Genomic DNA, 16,438 nt, shown 5'->3' on the forward strand with positions numbered 1-16,438 from the left:
CGTGTTAGGGCAAACATTGACAGCAGGCTACTTTGCTGAACCTTGTTCCAAGTTATTATATAAAAATACAAATTTTACAGGCCACAGTTCAGCAAAACATTTTGGCACGTGAGAAACCCCAGTGAAACTAAGAGAGACTGTTCACATTTTAAAGTTAAAGTGGTGTTTAAGCTGGATTGGGATGCCTAAAAGAAAGGGCTTAAAGACTTCCTATCAGTGTTTTGCAGACAGAAACGTAGGCTGTTATCTCACGTTAAATGGTATCAGCACTTCTTGTTATTAATCAGGAACGTTGCAGATACTTGCAAATACTATATGATGCGACTCCAAAGCAAGTATCTGAATTCATGATTTGCAACCTGAATAGCATTAAAGCACCAGAATGAAGCATTTCCGTTAGGTATGCAACAAATAAGACAGGAGTCAGTAAAAAGAAAATCTCTACAACTCTTGACTGCAATGTCTATAAACTTTCCTTCCCCTTAAATATGAACTTGGATTTACATTAGCACAGAGGCGGGCAATTATTTCTGGCAGGGGGCTGCTTACCGAGTTTTGGCAAGCCAGTGAGGGCTGCATGACAGGCAGCTAGGGGCAGATAAATATACATTTTCTAAATTTTTTAGGGGCCCTGTGAGCCGGATAGAATGGCCTGGCGGGCTGCATCCGGCCCACGGGCCGCATTTCACCCACCCCTGCATTAGCAGTACACATATACATATGCAAGAGCATGCGCTCATGCCTTTAACATCAGCAGGGAGAAAAATAAAGCTTTGTATGAAGACATGGCCCCCTTAAAAATAAATCAAATTGCTATTGAATGAAGTTCAACAGAGAAGTGCTGTGTATGCATACACAGACTTAATGAGCACCTACCTAATATACTTGCTTTGCCTATATTTGTTATAGATTCCCCATAATGGCGTCGAACCATGACTGGCGAAGTGGTTGGGCTCGATGCGGTCGATGCGCTTTCATTCTCGGTGACTGAGGTAGGTTCTTTCGTTGGGTTGAGAAAACTTGGCTTCATATGCTCGTAAGGTAGTGGATTTGCAGTGTTATACCAATGAATCTGGACTGGCGAAATGTTGCTGTAGTGCTTCAGAATTAAAGGTTCTAGTCTATAGGCCTATAAAGCAAATTCAGAGAAGAAAATCTTGAGCACCGACAAAGACCGAAGATTCAATTCACTCGCTAGCATGGAGTGCTCTTCATCCTCAAAATGGTGTTACAGTTCACTCGATACATCCTCAGACTTCTCTGGATGAATGTATAATAGTAGCAGCCCAATTTTACAGGGTTACGTGGCTGGCCCAAGGCAACAGGCTGAGGCAGCAGAGGTCAGAAGGAGATCTCCTCAAGTTCCTTGCTCCCATCTCTCAGTTAAGAAATAACATGTGGCCGTCAAATACGTGTCAAATCAATCTCCAGAAAGTGGCCAACACTGGCAATATGCTCTGGCCTAGGTTCATTTTTAATGCCTGGAAGATTATGGTGTCCATACGTTTGTGTATTTAGCTGCAGCTCTGCTCAATATATTCAAACATTAGTAGAAGGCCGTTGCAATCCCGCAGAATACTAATCCTTTCTATACAGATAAACTACTGCTACATTTCAAATCAAATTGGCAAAAAAAACTGGCAACTGCTTGCACAAATCTGAACATGCATTGTTCAGCGATCACTGTGAAAATCCTGCCTTTACAGGCTTTCACACACCACCTATGTCAGCACATGCAGATGTTGTTGATGCTGTTTAGACAACGAGCTTTACAAACACAGGTCGTATTAACACCGAGATTCAAAACCAGGAGCTGCAGCAGAGGCGACAGTAAGTTTTACCAACTTACTGGCATTCCCTCGCAATTCACTGCTGAACGAGGGCTACAGTCTTAGGTGACCACAAGCGAGCTGGAGAAATCTGGGCTAGCTAGAATTAACTTTAGGTGGATACATAATTGCTTTAATCAGGACAAAGAGTAGCTGCTGCATTTCCTTGCATACCGCACACCCCAAATAAGACATGCACCTTATTTTGGGCAGGCAAAATAAAGAAAAGAGATTTTTTTTCCAGAGTCACAGCTGAAAGCTGTCTGCATGGCACAGGGGGAGAGCCTACTTGTCAGCTCACTTGCCCTGGAGGCTCAGCAAAGTTAGAGACATAACTGTTTCATCAGGACTGCAGAATTGGCAGCAGTTTCTGGCTCTGATGCTGAAGAGTGGACTCTGCCCCAGCTGCATGCTGGCCCAGAGGGCAGAGAGAAGCACAGCTCCTGGCAGTCATTACAGCATCCTCATGCTTCCACTCGGATGCAGAAATCAGCCTCCCCGCCTAACATGCACACTCCAATTTTTTTTTTTTGGGGGGGGGGGGGGGTGAAGAAGGGTGTGTGGTATGTGAGGAAGTACGGTGTTGATGGATCACTGTCACTCTGCCAGGAGATCTCAGCTGGTTGCGGGTCTGTCCTGGGCCAAACGTTTAGCATTTTGATTAGCAACTTGGATGCAGGAAGTAGGAATATACCGATTAAATCTGCAGGTGACAAAGCTCTGAGGGGGCTGCAAACATTTTGCAGGAAAGGACTAAGAGTAAAAGGGATCTCGGGGCTTGTTCACACCGTTTCAGCAGCAGAGCTGGCACTGAAAGACCTGGCCCTCACCCACCAATGTCTACTGACCTGCTGCAAATCTGGAACCAGTGAGGTTGCTCCAGGCTCATCTCCAGGGAATGCTCTTGGGCATGCCAGAAAGTGTGGGCTTGAGAGTGGGCAGAGACAGGCCCAGACCAGCCAACTGTGCGCTTCTGGGTAGCAGTGTGTCTGTATGGTCAGGTAGGCAGGGAGTGCTAAAGCCCTGGGCTGCTGGGACTCGCTATCAACAGAGTGCCAAACAAGCCTATAGAGGGGTCTGGCAGGGGTCTCAAGGGTCATCCAGTGCAGGATGCTCTGTCCTGAAACCAGATATCCATCTATTTTTGAACATCTGCCAACTTCCCTCGTCAGCTTGTTTCAATGCCTTACTATTCTGACAGGTAGCAAGATTTCTCTGAAATTTAATTTATGCTGCGGCATAAACCCATTGCTTCATGCTTGCCCTCTATGGCAAGAATAGTTATTCTCCCTCTTTTTTAACCAGCCTCTCAAATATTTGAAAATTGCCATCATTTCCCCACTGTAATTTCCTTCTCCCCAAATTAAAGCTACTTAGTTGTCTCAACTGTTCTTAGAGCTGCCTGATTTCAACCCCTCTGTGATCTTTTCCCTTTGCTTCTGGATGATCTGCAGTTTCTCCACATATTAACAACAGTGCATACAGAATCCAGAATTGGGCATAATACTCCACCTGAATCTCACCAGTACCAAGCAGAAGAGTATTATCATCTCTCATGCCTTGCATACTGTATTTCTAATGCAGTCCAAAATGGCATTTGCTTTTTTTGGGGGGTGGGGGGGGACAGCATCATATTGGCAGCTCAACTTGAGTTGATCTACTGCAAGCTCCCTCAGCAATACAATCGTGTAACCAGTGATGCCCCATTCTGCGTTTCTGCATTTGTTTTTTTCTCCTTAAATCTAGCAATTTATGCTTGTCACTGCTGAATTTCATCTCGTTGTCTAGAGCCGAGTCCTTCAATTTATCAAGATGCTTTTGAATTCAAATCCTTGCATCCAAAGTGCTTGCAGGCAGTGTTGTTTCATCTGCAAATGGATCAGGAAGCTCTCTACTTGTGCACCTAAGCCATTAATAAAAGCATTAAACAGCACCAGACCCCTGTAACATTTCACAAGACCCCCCCCACCCATCTGACATCAATCCATTTATAGCTACTTCTTGCTTGCATTTATTCACCAAGTTTGTATCCACCTAATGCTAATTATCTAACATCTCCTTAGGTTTACTTGTAAGAATGCCTTGTGGGACTATGTTGAAAGTTTTACTAAAGGCCAGGTGCATCAGGTCCACTGCATTCCCTTCATACACCACACTAGTTGCCCTGTCAAAGAAGGAAATCAAATTAGTTTAGCATGATTTCTTCTTAATGAATCCATGTTGACTGCTAGCAATCTCCTCCTCCTCCCGGTATTTACATATTGGTGTAATCTCCTTCATTGGATGCATTCAAGGAGAAGATGAATAGGTATCTATCTAGGATGGTTTAAGAAGAATAAATCCTAGGTTTGGAATAAGTGGCCTTCCACCTTTATCACACGTTATAATCCTGAAAGCATGAAAATTTGCAGCCTGAATCAGATGTGTGGGACACGTCCCAATTAGCCTTTAATAGTGCTTACGTATGTGGAGTTAATTAGCAATTAACCTGAGAAGGAAATCGAGTGTAGACACACCATTCAGGGTATGAGAAGCCATCCTATGGTTTGTGTTGGGGTAGAAATGTGACAACTATGGCTTCAAGTCAGCAAAGCACTTAAGTATGAGCAGTCCATCTACACTTCAATGACACAATTCAAGTGTTTAAGGACTTGGTTGAATTTTAGCCTCTAGGGATTTAACAACAGATGACTGGTAGGAAGGAGCAAGGCAGAGCTCCACAACCCTTCTTACAAATGGGCAACTCCAATATCCTCAGTTTTGTTCCACGGAGTGGAGGCCACAGCCTCAACCTTGGGGATATGCACTGGGCTAGGGTTAGAGGACAGGCTGGAGTTCAGGCAAGAGTTCAACACAGCAATTTAATTAAAAACCAGTCTGTCTTAGGTAGATGTGTATTAGCATGTCGACAACACTTGTCTCTCGTATGCTTCCTATTAAGAATTTCATACAGATTTTCTTTTTGCATGCCAAAGGGTATTTTTTGAGAATGCCTTAATAGCTGCTTTTTAAATATCCTGTTACAGTGGAATTCCAGATCAAAAGCAGTCTTTCAAGAACCATTACCTACTGCTCTGTGGGCATCTGGATTTTCATTAGAGTTACTTCCAGCTCAAGCCTTTCATTTGTCTTTGTTTTCATAGACAGAAATGTATTCTGCACCTTCTTTGCCCTATTTGTTTCTAGACACAGCATTACTACCTGACTCTTCCAGCCTAACATCCCTTAGCACTGTAACATCTGGCAGAATTTGAGCTGTCATGCAGGTTGGAGATATTGCACCAACTCCTCAGATGAATTAAATTGGTACAGATGAAGTCAGAAGATATTCAGCACCAAGAAAAGGTTTAAAAAAAGAAATGCCAGCCATGCACTATAATAATGCAGAAAGCCTAACGCAGCAGTTCTGTCACAGAAGTTTCAAAGTTTTAAGTGGAAAAAGCAGCTTCTTTCGTGCAGCATTACGTAATCAGTACATTTAGTGGTGTTCAACCTACAGATCTGAACTCAGTCTGCTCCTCACTAAATCTTGCCAGGAGAAGACTGTGTGTTGCACAGGCTACACACTTTATTCTATGTTGCTAATTCATTTTACAATTACAACTGCTAAGAAATTGGTAGAGGATTGTTGGAAACCTGTTCTGCAAAACTGTTTGCATTCAGAAACATACCTATGTCGATGTAAGTACTTTGAAAACCACTCCTTACATACATTGCTTGCTTGGCCCTAAAGCTGCTTTATTTAAAAGTACTCCTGAGGTTAAAGTGTGTAACTACAAATAAGACTCACCACAGGATCTGTTGGATGAAAAATGTTTAGCAACCGGTTACAAATAGTTTTGGGCAGAATGTGATCTTGACTTCCACTGTTCCCTGGGCGGATGCCACGCAATGCCAAAAACACTGCTAATGGAGATCCCATACAGAAGAAATTCTCAACCTAAGGAAATATTTCATGTGTATTAACAGATGGAGCAAACGTAACTTTTTCCACATATACCGAGTATCGCAATATCTCAGTGGTACTTATGTATCCATCAAAGTGAGGAAGACCACACTGCAATACAGGTAAAACTTCCACTTCCCTCAATTATGATAAAAAAATTACATGTTATGGTATTGTACAATGTAATAAATGTCATAAACATTTTGGAGAGCTGCACGGTATCTCAGGTCGGTACGATGCATCAAATGAAAGAAACGTGAATGCTAATGGGGGTGGAGTGAGGACAATGCTTTTTGAGAATACCAAAGAAAAAGGATGGGTTCGATAAAACCGAAGTTTGATTTTCTCACAGAACTGCTGGAAGCTTACTACAATTACTTAACTCCTCTCCAAGCATACATTGCACAGACTATCAAGGAAGCAAAAAAACCAAGCTGCATTAAAAATAAAGAACAAATGAATGAGCTACCTCTATCGTATTTGGAGTAACCCCGCGTGTACACCAGCGTTACTCACAACCTCTTCAAAGCACGTTGCAGGAAATAAACACATTAGATAGTTGGAGAAAAACACCAGGGACCATCCTCCATAGGACAGAGCAGGTTTAGCACAAGCAGTGAGTTTGCAAACTGCCATCATATGGATCAGAGCTCCTGCAGGGACGAGCTATAACAGGGATCAGGAACCTTTTAACAGAGGCAAGGCTTGCTACACGGGCTGCTGATTTCCTCCCCTCCATGCCACCCGGTTTGCTCCCAACAGCCCGCTCAACAGTCTTGGTCCCCTCGCCAGCCTCGCACCCCCTCCTTGCCCCCTGAAAGATGCTGCCTTGGGGGTGGGGGTGTCAGCACTGCCAGGCGCATGGTGGTTAAATGCAGCAGCTGCCAAGCATAGGGACTTTTGGCACCTTTCCACTGCATCTCCCACCGTCCATCTCCCAGAGGCAAATGCAGCTGAACCTCATGACCAAGAGCAAAGGACAGAGGTAAAGAGAAAGGGAGAAAGGCAGTGGCCACAGTAAGGGGGACAACAGCTCATGGCTGTTGGCTACACTGATGCTTCTTCTCTGCAGCAGCCGCATCTCCTATGGGTGATGAGGCTGTGACAGACCCCCACCACCTCGCCAGCTGCCCCACCGGCTCCACACACCAGGTTTAGTCTCTGCAGGCTGGATTCAGCCTGTGGACTGCATTTCGCTGCCCTTGGCCTATACTGATGTTGTAAAAGGGACTGGCTTTGGCATGGAGGGGACTGTTGAGGCTCCGCGGCGATTCAAACTTGTAAACCCGTTCACCAAAAACTGGATGGAGACAATCAACTTGTCTGAAATAGGTCACCGCACAGTCATCACCGATCGTGACTTTTGATCATTAACAGCTTGTTTTGGGATTTGCAGCTAGGTCGCTGCTGAATGGCTTTGTAGAGCATTACAGGTCCGTAGACATTCAGTCTAAGGAATGAAACATCAAACGGAAAACTCAAGTCGAGTCATTTTTACCCTTAAGAGAAAACTTTGTTAAGTTCTTATGAGAACGTCACCGTAACGTTCACGATAAGCCGACAGGACAGCACAGCAGAACAATTACAAGCGCAATAACATTTAGCAGACAAGAGAAACTGCAGCATTTTTGTTGAGCGCTTCTGTTTAACACTCAGCTCAGCTGTGTCAGGCGAGACTGGAATAATGCTCTGGTTCACACAGACTCCAGCACGGCCCAAGACATTTCCCCTCCTTTAACTTGGCACGGGTATCACACTTCAGAACAAGACTTCTCCTTCAACAAGAATGTTCTTTCCAAGATCCATTTTAACAAAGAACTTGATTTTTGTAGTAAAGCTAGCCATCTTGCAGAGCACAAAGCACTCTTCTCTTTCAGAATCAAGCTCTGCATGCGCTCCTATACTTTCCAATTTGGACACAAGCTTTTTTTTGTCTTCAAATATAATGCTAAAATGCTGTGACCTTGGAATATAGGAAAAAAATGTCAGTAAATAATTCTTTGAACTATTAAGTTATCTTGAGCCCTGCTAATCGGATATACCTGTATTCCAAGCACTGAATACAAAATTGCTCAGAAAGAAACTGCTACGACTGGCGGGGAATGCATGATAGAGAATACTCAGAAGAAGTTTTCAGTAAATTCAGGTAATGCATGATAGCTAATACTCAGAAGAAGTTTTCAGTAAATTCAGCTGACATGAAGTACAAACTAGGCAATGATTTCAGAAGGCAAACAGCTCCAGCACCGAGATGTGAGGTTTCTCGGTTCCTTTTCTGTTTATAGAGATGCCCTCACAAACAAATGCTTTTTTCTTGCCGACCTGCATCGCGGTGTCGGCTCTATTTTCCTGCGTGCCCAAGCCTTTTAATGTGGTTCTCCAGCCCAGTTAAGGCACGCAGGTTCAAGATGTGGTATTCAACACAAATGGTTGTAATCGATATCAAAATGGCAAGTCTCCAAAGAATCAAGACCGATCCTTTCAGAAGTTAAGTCTGTTAAATGGAAGAAGCAGGTCGTTTATTTTGAAAATTGCTGCATGATGAAGTCCCATGAAGTCCGAAGGCTAAAGTATTTTTAAAACCACTGCTTAATTTTGATATGCTTTTTGCTGAAGCAGGAACAAGTACTATTACCTATTTGGGTGCAGCACTGAGTTTTTAGTGTGGAAGTTTAGATAAAGGGCAACAATAAAAACAATTGCTTTCTCCCCAAAGATCGATTCTTAAGACATCTATGAATAAGAAGATAACCTGAATTATTGGTAAGGAACAACACAAGAACATCAGGTACTTTGGCAACAAATACCAAATCACTGACATTTCTACTTGAAGCTTTATGCAGTCCTTCCACATTGAACAAAGAGGTAAATAAGAAAGTGAGCGGGTGATTACACACCTCCCAGTGCGTGAATGCCTACAGGTGAGGGGGCAGAGAGACATGCTAAAGGGGTGAGGTTAAGAGGGGAAGATGCAGATCACTACAGATTATATTCTTATATGGCCTTTCATGCAAAGGGATCCTGAAGGTCTTAATACTCTCAGGAAATGCTTCAGCTTCCAACAAAGGTAGCCATCTCTGGAGTGCGACCCATAACCTTTTAACTGTGCTATGAACACCATGCAACCCTGGAGGGCAAGATGAAACTCATCATCAAGAGGGATTTAATTGAGTAGATCTGTTTTGAATCACAGTGGAGTCCTGATGTCAGCAGTTTAAAAAGACACTGCTTTTCTCAGATGTGGCTGCATTTCAATGGTCCGTGCAGTAATTCCTCAATGTCTTGTAAACTGGCTGCGAAGTCTGTCAACGGCACCGACATCTCTGGACAGAAGGTGCCGTGTACAAGTCAAGAGTTCAAATACCAACTGGAATTTATCCAAGAAGCTGGAGTCAGCTTGCCCGTCTCTCTTTTGCAAAGTGCCAGGGAATCTTGGAAACGCTCGCATTGTGTTGACAAGTGAAATAAAATAAGCCAATTACCAACTGTAGGGTCAGAAGCAAATGACTTGCCCTTCTCTTCTTCGCTTAGTCTGTCATCATGCTGCTGTCTTCACCAACCACCAAGTCGGAAGACAGCAGGCATGCTCCAGTGCCATATAGAAGGCAGTGCTACACCCTTCCCACAGTTGCATATATACCTCAGATGAGAAGCACAGAACATGCTTCCTTCTCTTCCATTACTGGGGTCACGCAGACAAAGCCAGTACTAGGCTGCACCTCCACGAGATACTAGGGAGGTACAATGAGAGACGAAACATTAATGCACTCCTGTTCTGATCCCACAGAGACGAACCCCTAGACAACAGGGCCTTAGTGGTTCCATCATTTTGGCTCTTGGGGGAGGGGGAGCAGGGAACGAGTATAAGGTGCTTACTCCTGAAGAGCCTACATTGGCGGCCAACACCTTGGCTAGGTAAAGTTGGGTGCATCACCCAAAAACCTTCCAAGCCTTCAGATATTCCTCAAGGAGAAGCAGCTGCACGTGCCACTTCCTTCCATATCAAACCGATTAGACCCAAAGGGCAATGAAGTAGCAGTGGCCACACTTTTTCCACCAAAGCACAGGCTTGCTCAGTCTTGATTTAAGGCCAGAAGATCTCTGCGTAGCACAGGGCGGAGAACTTCACCCAGCAACTTGCGGTTGAACAGGACTATATTCATATCAAAGTACAAAGCAGTTACTTGGCTGCCATCACGTGTCAGTCATGCACCGAGCTGGACTGATCTACTGCTGGGAAATCATAGTTCAATAAAAGAGGACTTGCTTTCATTGTAGGCCGTCTCTTCCTCTTGGACTGGTCACCGTCAGAATAAACGGTGTTCAGAAACTGATGTGGTAGGTAAAATAAGTACAAACCCCTTAGACAGCTTATTCAGCTTTCTTTTAGGATGAGGAAAAAAAAGAAGATGCAAGACGGTGAAAAATTACTTACTAAGTCGTTTTTCAATGTCATTGTCCTCGTTTCACTGCCCGTCCCACTTCCTTCCTTCCTGCCCGTTTTTTAGAGCAGCGGCCGTGTTAAAACATTGAAACAATGCAAATGGTCTGTGAGCACACCTGAAGGACTCCTGTTTCCTTGCTGCTAGTGATAACAGCATGATGCCATTTTTTGTCTGATAAGGAAGAGAAGGGGTGGAAACACAGAGCATTTCTGTACCTAAAAGTTCAGTGTAGGATTTGCAAACCCAGGTGAGTTCTCTAGATTTGAAATGGGGATTGTCAAATTCCTAGGACTGGGATGTTAGCATGTTGGGGGGGAGTCTAAATCAGCTAACAGGAAATATCAGAGGGAGCTGCCCCAAAGCTCACCTCTCTCCTAGGCTTGGTCCCTTTCTGCAACCCTGAGGTGGGTACCTGGGTAAGAATGGGATTCACAGCTCAACTTCCACATGTAAGGTACTTAAGTGCCCCTTCACGTACAGGCAACTGTACACTCTAAGACACCTGGTGACAGCAGCCACATAAAAGCTTAGTGGTTAGAGCAGAAGCCCGGAAAGTAAAAGACTTCAGTTCTATCCCTTCCTCCACCTGAAAGCATTCAGGCTTACAGCTCCCTCCACTCAAGAGAGAGTGCCCTGCCCACCAGGCGAGAGGTGAGGCTGGGTTGATGGCATTCTTCATCCCCTCCTGTGGAAGCTGAATCCCTATGCAAGAAGGAATGCAAGATGCACAGGGCCAGAAGGAGCATGCCCAAGTGCAATGTGGAGAGAGTTCACCCTTCTGCTCCCTAACCACTAGGCTATTGCATCAGTTGCAATCACAAATCCCTATTCCCCCATGTTTTTAAATGCAAGTGACCCCGGGTGGTGAGCCTTGCACTGAACCTAATGCTATCAATGTGCATCAGGCACACTCAGAACACACGTACTGGACTGGACCCATGAGAACGTAATCACATTGACTCCAAACACGATTTGTGAATCACGATTGGCTTTAGGCATAAGATAGGCACCGAAATACTCTGCTCAGCCATGGTGGCACCTTTGTCCGTGGGCAGCAGCTAGACTTCAGCTGTGCGAGTCACCAGTGAAGAGTAAGGCAGCACTGGCTGGCTGACAATGACAAAAGCATCTTACAGACCATGCTAGGGGATGGCATATTTAAATTATATTCTTATGTATAAGCATGGATCAAACTACCAGGAATCCATTGTTTAAAGAAAGACAGAGAAAGACTGGTAGGAAGCTCCTATTGTAAGGTGCTAAGTAGATGAAGGGAGATGTTATAGGCATGTCAGCACAGGAAGAGAATGACAAGAAGACTGAGATGCTAACCACTTGGGCTCCAGTATGTCTAGGAAAACAGATCAGGAATGAATGGACTGAAGGCAAGCAAGGAAAGTAGATGATGTTCTTGTGTTTTGTGAAAAATAAGCTAGGCATGCTTGAGGATTTGGGGTTAGATTTGATCCGTTTCTGGCAAAAAGACGCTTCAGATTAAAGATGAGGTCATAAGAAATCTAGGGGGATAAAGAAGCAGGAGAGAGCTTCTTTGTCAGCGTCAGCTGGTTCTGCTGAAACCGGCCAGCGTGGGACAGCTACAATTTCTCCCTAGGTAGCCCAACTACATGTATCCTGATCAAAGGCTTGTAATTGTAACTACTCACTGGGTGAAGTCATTAATACATGTGGTAACAGCACAACCTAATATACAGTTTACTTCCATTACAGAAGCCTGGCCTGTTCACTTAACTGTATAACTGCTACAGGCCGTTGGACTTTGTATAAGCATTTTATCTGAACAACTGACGTGGTCAGCCAAATTCATACAGCATCTAAATTCCATCTCGAGTTGCACTTTAAGGGCGAGATACAAAAAGGGACCCCAGCCACCTAGTTATTAAGGATACAAATTACAAATGAATAAGTAAGTTTGGAGATTTAAGAAATGACATGTTGTTTATTTGCTGGGGGGGGCGGGAGGGGAGGAAGAGTGGGAGGAAATGGGTCACATTTTAAAAGGTCCAGTATCCCAAGACATTGAATAACTATTAACAAGTGCATCTCATTGGAAAACTGAAACTCTCCTCTTCCCAATGATATAAAGCTCCAGTTACCAGCCCTGTCCGAAATATCAGACAATGGCTGTCCACTGCTTGAGACCAAAATCTTTGCTCTGTGTATTTTAGGTCAGTGTAATTTGGGAGAAAAATGCCACTTCAGAGGAAATTCAACCTGGCCTGAAGTTGTTCAGAGGTGGATTAAATGGCAGAGTAAAGGTTGAACTATCAAAGCTGCATGATACATGTAGTTTAAGAAATGAATGTCACCACCACATGTGGGTGAAATATGCATGCAGTATTAACATAATGCACAAGTTACATATATTCATATATACATGTTATAAATTTTGCACTAATGCACAGAAATTACACGGGCAAATATCTAATAATACTCTTACATAACAAAATATTAAACAAATTGCACTAAAATTACCTTTCTGGAAGGAGGAAAACCAAAGTCCAAGTGGAATATGGCATCGAAAGCAAACCTTTACAGAAACTGCAACATGCATTCATTCAATAAACATCTTTCTTGGGCATACGTACCTTAAATTTTAAGGCAGGTACTTTTGAAATGGATATGCTCGATGCTTTCAATCCATGTAACCTCTCTTCTATCTCTCTCAATCTAGAAAAAAAGGGGTTTCTTTCTTAGGTATAGTCTGTACAAGAGTGGAGGGTTGCCCCTTTTGAGCCAGTCTGTTAAGCAATTGGGGGGGTCTTTGTGGTTGTGTTAGCAGGAGAAATTGATGCTGGAGTCGAGGATTTCTTTTTTGCAAGCCTGTTTATTTAGGAAGAATGTGCATAACGTCCAGTTTCCCTGAAGACAGGAATGATCAGTGATCACACAGCAGGAGACAGTATCCTTTCCACAGTCCCAAGCCTCTTTCCAGATACCACTTTATGCAGAAGTGCTCACTCTCAGCTTCTCCTGGGGTCATGCTACAAGTGTGCTTCTCTCTACCTTGGTTTTCTGGCTGCCTTCTATGGTGTTTTTCTGCTCCCCCCACACTGCAGACATAGATGCACTCAAGCCAATTCCCCACCCCATTGGTAGCAGATCCTGGAGAAACCCTTTGGACTGTATGGCCCTGACACTATGCAGGGATGCTCGGCTAACCCTTGAAAGGAGGTTTTCCATGATTTCAACTATCGCTAAGTAGAGATCGCGTTCTCTCATTACCTTGAATGAAAGGTGGCCCTCACACCCCACAGCAGCAAAGACTGCTCCGTTATTGTTAACCCTCGAAGCACAACACTATTACGTCTTCTATAATTAATTTAACTGATTTTATTTCCAACTATATTGGAACAAATTAGAGGTACAACAGACCTACTGTGCTTTGTGTCATCCAAGAAAAATATATGCACCGTATTTACTCAAATCCAAGATGAGGTTGCATCCCCCCTCCCCCACTGAATATAGGGAAAAAAGCCCCTCATTTTTGGATTTAAATGGGGTGGGGGAGTCGGAGTGGCTTGGAGTCAGAGCCGTAGCTGTTGTCCCCCCCGCCATGTGCCCCCTATAGCCTCCTCTGCCCTTTGCCTCTCCGCTGCTGCTTAGCCTCAGTCGCACCTCTGGCTCTGGCCCTGCTCTGACCCGGGCTGTGGAGCACACGGCGGCTCCAGCCCCTGCCCAGCCAAGCAGCAGTGACAGTGGTAATGGCCACTCCGGCCATGGGTCTAGCTCTGACCTGTGGCTGGAAGGAGGCAGGCAGCAGTGGGCAAAGTGTAGGAGGAAGGAAAGCAAGGGGTAGGGGTCAGTCACTTCACTCACCCTCACCTGCCCCCTCCGCTGTAGCAGGGCTGGGGGGGAGGGGGGGGGCTGAATTTAAGAAGACTCTTTGTTGATTAGATTCTAGACATGGAAAGTTATAACCAACATACCTTCTTCCAAGTCTAGAACCTACTTACTGAAGGGCTGTCTTAAATTCAGAGTGGTCTTGGATTTGGGTAAATATGGTATTAGATTGGGCACTTCCTATAAGCAAGACTCCCGAGAGAGCCCTGTGCACCATATGGTGATAGAGACATAATGATATGGACTGATGTGGATAACCTGGAGAGGGTCCAGAGAAGGGCCACACGTATGGTTAAGGGCTTGCAGACCAAGCCCTATGAGGAGAGACTGGGGCACCTGGACTTCTTTGGCCTCCGCAAGAGAAGGCTGAGAGGCGACCTTGTGGCTGCCTATAAGTTCATCACGGGGGCACAGAAGGGAATTGGTGAAGCTCTACTCACCAAGGAGCTCGTGGGGGTCACAAGAAATAATGGCCACAAGCTAGCAGAGAGCAGATTTAGATTGGATATTAGGAAGAACGTCTTCACAGTTCGAGTGGCCAAGGCCTGGAACGGGCTCCCAAGGGAGGTGGTGCTCTCCCCTACCCTGGGGGTCTTCAAGAGAAGGTTAGATAGGCATCTAGCTGGGGTCATCTAGACCCAGCGCTCTTTCCTGCCTATCCAGGGGGTCAGACTCGATGATCTATTGAGGTCCCTTCCGACCCTAACATCTATGAATCTATGATCTCTCCCTTTGCTCAAGACAGCTCATTTCATAATGAGAAATATCCAATATGGTAAGCATGTGTACGACAAACGGAAAGCTAAAGACTCCGGTACAATTTCGAACATTTAAGAACAGAATCAAACAAACTACTCCAGACACAAGCATTTTCAAAAGCCCAGCAATAACTTTAGTAAGACTACAATCTTTGAAATTCAAAAGTTACAGAATGCAATTGCGTATTTCAGATGAGCGTTCACAATAGCGTCAAACCGAACTGCACACCTCAGAAAGCAAGAGAAAGACTCTTCTCTTTATTCATCAATGCATATGTCAGATTTATCACTTGGATTGACCTGCGAAACCCTGCAGCATGTTTGCTCCTGGCTGGGCTACTGGAGCAATATTAGGATTTGAGGTTTCACCCGTCAAATCCTAACAACAGATGAAAGGGGGCATCAGGGCTGCAAAGTTTGGTATTCTTTCCATTTTACATTCCCTCAGGTGGGTCACATTATTAGGAGATCAGGTTATAGTGCCTTGCAGCTGATAGAGTCAGACTGCACCCAGTCACTAACACAATTACACACCTTACACAGTAAAAGGCTTCATCCTATGTAGCTTCTGCCTCAAATCTTTGCAGAAGTCCGGACACTGGTAATGGAGTATCTGGCAATCTGATAGCGCCCTCATCACTTGCCTTACAGCCCCCTGGGTTTTTGGGAAGGAGGGTCAATTGACCCTCCTGAGCTGTCCTCATCAGACCTAGAGGGTCTCCCTGCCACTGAAGACCTTGACCAACATCTGTAGCCCTCATTTACTGCCATGCCCAGAATTTGTAAGCAACACAACGCTAAAGTTTCTGGCTGAACAAAGGCAGCAGAGAGGTGGATAACTTCCATCCGAGTCCTGGATATGCTCAGAAAACTGACACTCCTTTAGAAAGCAAGCAGCTAAATGCTGGATACAGGGGACACTTACAGCTCAGCTCCCAGTTCCAACTATTGAATCCCTGCTCCCACCTCAGAGATGGGCAGCGTGTGGCCTCCCCGGAAACTGAAAAACTACTTTGTTGAATGCAAGTACAGAATCACCCCTAACCCAAGACAGTTAAGACTCAGCCTTGCATTCTGGAAGTGATCTCTCCTTCAGTCCAGCAATGAAACCGAAGCCAGAGGTGGCCAGCAGCAGCAAGCCCAGCATGGGCCGGGAGCTCCAGTCCCTGCTCCCGGCTTCCCTCATGTATCAGCCCCTGTAGTTATAAAGTTAGCACTTACCACTGCCATTCAATGCCAGCAGAACAGCAGCAGTCACTGGGCATGACTGGCACCAGCAATGGTGGATGTGGGAAACTCCTAAAGAGTTTCACTGAGAGATGGAGATTGCTCCTTAATCATGAGAATGTGCATACTTTACCGTTGCTTAGTTATGTAAAGTTCTTCAATCAAACGTTGCTCCTCGTAGCTCATCCAACGGTCTTCGAGCTCCTCTTCCTCCTCCCTCTGTAGTAACTGTTCATAAAGTCTAACTGGATTCCAGCCAGTCATTATGTCATAAGTGATTACACATCCTAGGGAATGGGACACAATTGAGACCTTCCCTCCTTTTTCTTCAAATTCTGGGTTCCGAGAACAGAAGAGAGTGTACAGGCGGGT

General features: G+C 44.7%; 1 protein-coding gene across 1 annotated transcript in view; it reads right to left on the bottom strand.

Annotated features, from left to right (window-relative positions):
- DDHD1 (DDHD domain containing 1) overlaps nt 1-16,438 on the bottom strand; it is an 87,616-nt gene that overhangs the window by 16,388 nt on the left and 54,790 nt on the right. Inside the window, exons 8-11 of the mRNA XM_014520484.2 lie at nt 16,200-16,436; nt 12,827-12,908; nt 5,620-5,769; nt 877-1,129 (exon numbers count right to left, since the gene is read on the bottom strand). Of these exons, the coding sequence (XP_014375970.1) occupies nt 877-1,129; nt 5,620-5,769; nt 12,827-12,908; nt 16,200-16,436 (722 nt within the window). The remainder of the gene's footprint in view (nt 1-876; nt 1,130-5,619; nt 5,770-12,826; nt 12,909-16,199; nt 16,437-16,438) is intronic.

The sequence above is a fragment of the Alligator sinensis genome, unplaced genomic scaffold (genome assembly GCF_000455745.1).
Source record: "Alligator sinensis unplaced genomic scaffold, ASM45574v1 scaffold358_1, whole genome shotgun sequence".
Taxonomy (NCBI): Eukaryota; Metazoa; Chordata; order Crocodylia; family Alligatoridae; genus Alligator; species Alligator sinensis.